The sequence below is a fragment of the Miscanthus floridulus genome, chromosome 9 (assembly GCF_019320115.1).
Source record: "Miscanthus floridulus cultivar M001 chromosome 9, ASM1932011v1, whole genome shotgun sequence".
Lineage (NCBI taxonomy): Eukaryota > Viridiplantae > Streptophyta > Magnoliopsida > Poales > Poaceae > Miscanthus > Miscanthus floridulus.
Genome location: NC_089588.1, coordinates 124,582,505 through 124,585,937, shown reverse-complemented (window position 1 = coordinate 124,585,937; position 3,433 = coordinate 124,582,505). Strand labels below are relative to the sequence as shown.

The window sequence follows — 3,433 nt, the reverse complement described above, 5'->3', positions numbered from 1 at the left end:
AATCCACTTGACACTCGGCAAAGAGCCGGTCTCCGGTAGTGGCTCCCGTGTCATCATAACAAGCTATATATATTTCTCTTCGTTCACAGCAAAATTGTGAACCTGCATAACAGACTATACCATTACATTACTCTCGTCGAGCTGGATCATCTCGTTTGGAGTCCGGATGAAGAAAATACACTACTATGGGAGACTGATGTAGCAAAATAGGTCGGGCCAAATTTCAGAATTAGAGAGGCTGGATATGTGGTTAAACCGGCCAAGCAGGTTTCAAAATCCGGCCAGGGAGGATTTTCTGCACTAGGCCACCTGGGCATGCATAGCCTTCGCAAAAACCAGTCAGACCTATTTTTCTGTAGATTCTCAGATTGAGTTGAATCTAACTCAATGGAAAATTGTGCAATCCCACGGAAAACTTTAGGATTACGCTTGGTAGATGTTGTGGTCCGGAATTTTTTGTAGGTTCCAGACTGATTAATATATAGTACTCCCTCTATTCCATGTTACTACATGTTTTGACTTTACATTTAGATTTGCATAATGTCCAGATATATAGTGAAAATATTATATTAAATAAAAAGCCAAAAACGTCAGAAGTAGTGCGTTGCATGCTCTACATGCATGCACTACCCCTCATGAGCCCCCAACTAATTCATTAGCCTTCTCCTTGAGAAGCTCCCACACGTCCCGGACATGGCGCATCTCGGTCATGGCCCCGCCAACGGCGAGCCGGATGACGAACTTGCCGTCCATGACGAAGTGCGTCATGAAAGCCCGCCCGCTCGCATTCACAGCAGCAAGGAGCTGGCGGTTCAGACCATCCACCGCGTCATCATCGATCCCGAGCCGCGGGCGGAGACGGAAGCACACCAGCGAGAAGTTCCTCGGCACCACGACTTCGAAGCGCTCGTCCGCCACCACTGCGAGCTCGAACCACTCGGCCATCCGAACATGCCTCCGGATGTAGTTGCGCATGCCCGCCGCTCCATAGCGCCGCAGCACCACCCAGAGCTTGATGGCGCGGAAGCGTCGTGACAGTGCGATCTGCCAGTCCTTGTAGTCGATGGTTGACACATCACCGCCGCTGCCGACGTTCTTGAGAACCTCCGGGTCAGTGGACAGTGCGCTGGTGAGGGCGGTCGGGTCTGCCACCCAGAGGCAGCAGCAGTCCATGTTGGTGAGGAACCACTTGTGTGGGTTCATGCTCACCGAGTCCGCGAGCTCGGCGCCATCGAGGTGACACCTGAACTCTGGGCAAATCGCCGCGCTGCCGGCGTATGCGGCGTCGATGTGCAGCCACATTCCTGTTATTTGTTGGAAATATATATAGTTATAAGAATCATGTCTCTTGTCAAGTGACAGTTACTGAGTATCTATGAAATCGTCTCAACACTTGAGCTGTGGTCCATTTTAGTGCATACTCACTCTGTCCCTAAAAAAAACCATTCTGGTTAACTTTGACCAAATATATTTAACAAAATATTAATATTTATGATACATAATTAGTGTTATCAGGTAGATTATTAAATATACTTTCATAATAATTTTATTTAGAAATATAAATATTACACGTATTTTTTGTAAACATTGTCAAAGTTGAAAAAGTTTTGCCAGCACAATTCTCCTAGCGGCTCTTTTTTATTGACGGAGTGAGTACGTGCATCAGTACGACCAGTGCACGCCTTACATGCATGAGTGGACGTACCATAACAGCGCGCCACCTGACCGAGCTCGCGGACTGGGTCAATGGCGCCGAGACCAGTCGTGCCGACGGTAGCGCACAGGTACAGAGGAACCAGTCCACGGGCGACGTCCTCCTCGACCGCTGCTCGGACAGTGTCCGCACTCAGGCCGTATCCGGACTCCGCCGTCGTGTGCAGGACACGGAAGTTCGCCGGAGGGATGCCGACGATCCTGGCACCCTTCTGGAAGGTGGCGTGGGTCTGGTCGGAGGAGTATACGATCATCCTAAGGATGGCAGCATGGCCGAGCCTGCTGATCGCACGGTCGCGCGCAGCGGCAAGGGTGCACACCACGGCCTCGCACGTGCTCCCGTGCAGCACGCCGCCGCCGCCTCCCGCGAAGCAGAATAGCTCCGGCAGTCCGAGGAGCCCGGCCATCCAATCCACCACGACCTGCTCCAACTCGGTGGCCACGGGCGACGCCTTCCACATGAATGGCACAACGTTGAGGCCGGCCGACAGCATCTCGCCGGCGAACCCCGCGCCGCTCGCGTTCGCTTGGAAGTAGGCGAAGAAGCTGGGGCTCTGCCAGTGCGTCAGCCCCGGGAGGACGTCCCGCTGCACGTCGTCAAGGATTCGGTCCATGGACTCGCCCGTCTCGGGCGCCGCGTCGGGGAAAACCTTGTGCATGGACCCTGGCTTGGCGTCGGGGGCCATGACAGGGTACCGCTCGATGTCGCGGTAGTAGCGGGCGAGGAAGTCGACCACGGCGGTCGATTCCTCAGCGAATGTATCCGGGTTTAGGGAGAAAAGGGCGTGGTCCAGTGGAAGGCTACCCATGGCCAAGTACACGAAATGAAAAGGAAACTAGCGGTTCACAGAAGCACCGGATGACTAATGCTGTGATTTGCTTTGGAAGCTTGGCTTCATTTTTGTTCATATATAAAGACCCAGCATTATTAAGCCACGTAGAACACGAAGGAGCAAGTAGGCCACGAAGACGACGGCACTAATGGTAGCAAACTACTCAGTCCAACAGCAAGCACTATAAAAGTCAAAGATCCGATTTCCCAGAATTGGTTGAGATCGGGATGCTCTACCAGATGGATGCATGACCACAATCTCCATGTGTCTGACACACTGAGCGAGTGTTTAGTTTCTGAAGGACGTGGAATGAGTTGAACCTATTCTAGTTAGGTTGGGTGATTTTTTTTATTATTTTTAACATTTTTTATAAACTATTTTCAATTCTAACATTATTTTTTTTAATCTAACACTTTTTGCAGCGCCTGTTGGCACGGCGCCGGCAAAACGACGCTGCCGCGCCGGGCACTTCCACGGCCAAATAACGAATTTTCTCATTCATTATGGTTTCATGAGGTTGGTTGGCCTGATCACTCATTGCTCGGTTGCTCCTTGAACGTCAGTGATGATGGCACGTCCGATCACTCACTTCACTTCATCGCCGCCCTGCGGCCACTGCCCGGCCCTCCTGCTCCTCCTCCAGGCTCCGGTTCACGCGAGCTGGGCATGTGCGTGCACAGGGGCGCACACACGTCAGTGGCAGTGGCTTTGGCCCTCTCAACAACCACCGCCACCATTACAGCCTCCACCAACACCGGCACCCCCGTGTACCACACTAATAGCATATTCGTTGTTTGGTTTCTGAGTTGATTTGGAGTGGTTGATGTTGGTTTGTTGTGAGAAGGAAATACTGTTGGCTGGCTGATAAGCCTTAGCTGAAACCAATA

The 3,433-nt window shown here is 51.9% G+C and overlaps 1 protein-coding gene across 1 annotated transcript; it reads right to left on the bottom strand.

Annotated features, from left to right (window-relative positions):
* Window positions 1–497: 497 nt before the first annotated feature.
* LOC136482861 (tyrosine decarboxylase 1-like) lies at window positions 498–2,522 on the bottom strand. The gene is made up of 2 exons (XM_066480036.1): window positions 1,706–2,522; window positions 498–1,304 (listed from the first exon to the last, which is right to left on the bottom strand). The coding sequence occupies exons 1-2, from the start codon at window positions 2,520–2,522 to the stop codon at window positions 634–636; spliced, it is 1,488 nt and encodes a 495-aa protein (XP_066336133.1). The 3' UTR covers window positions 498–633.
* Window positions 2,523–3,433: the final 911 nt, after the last annotated feature.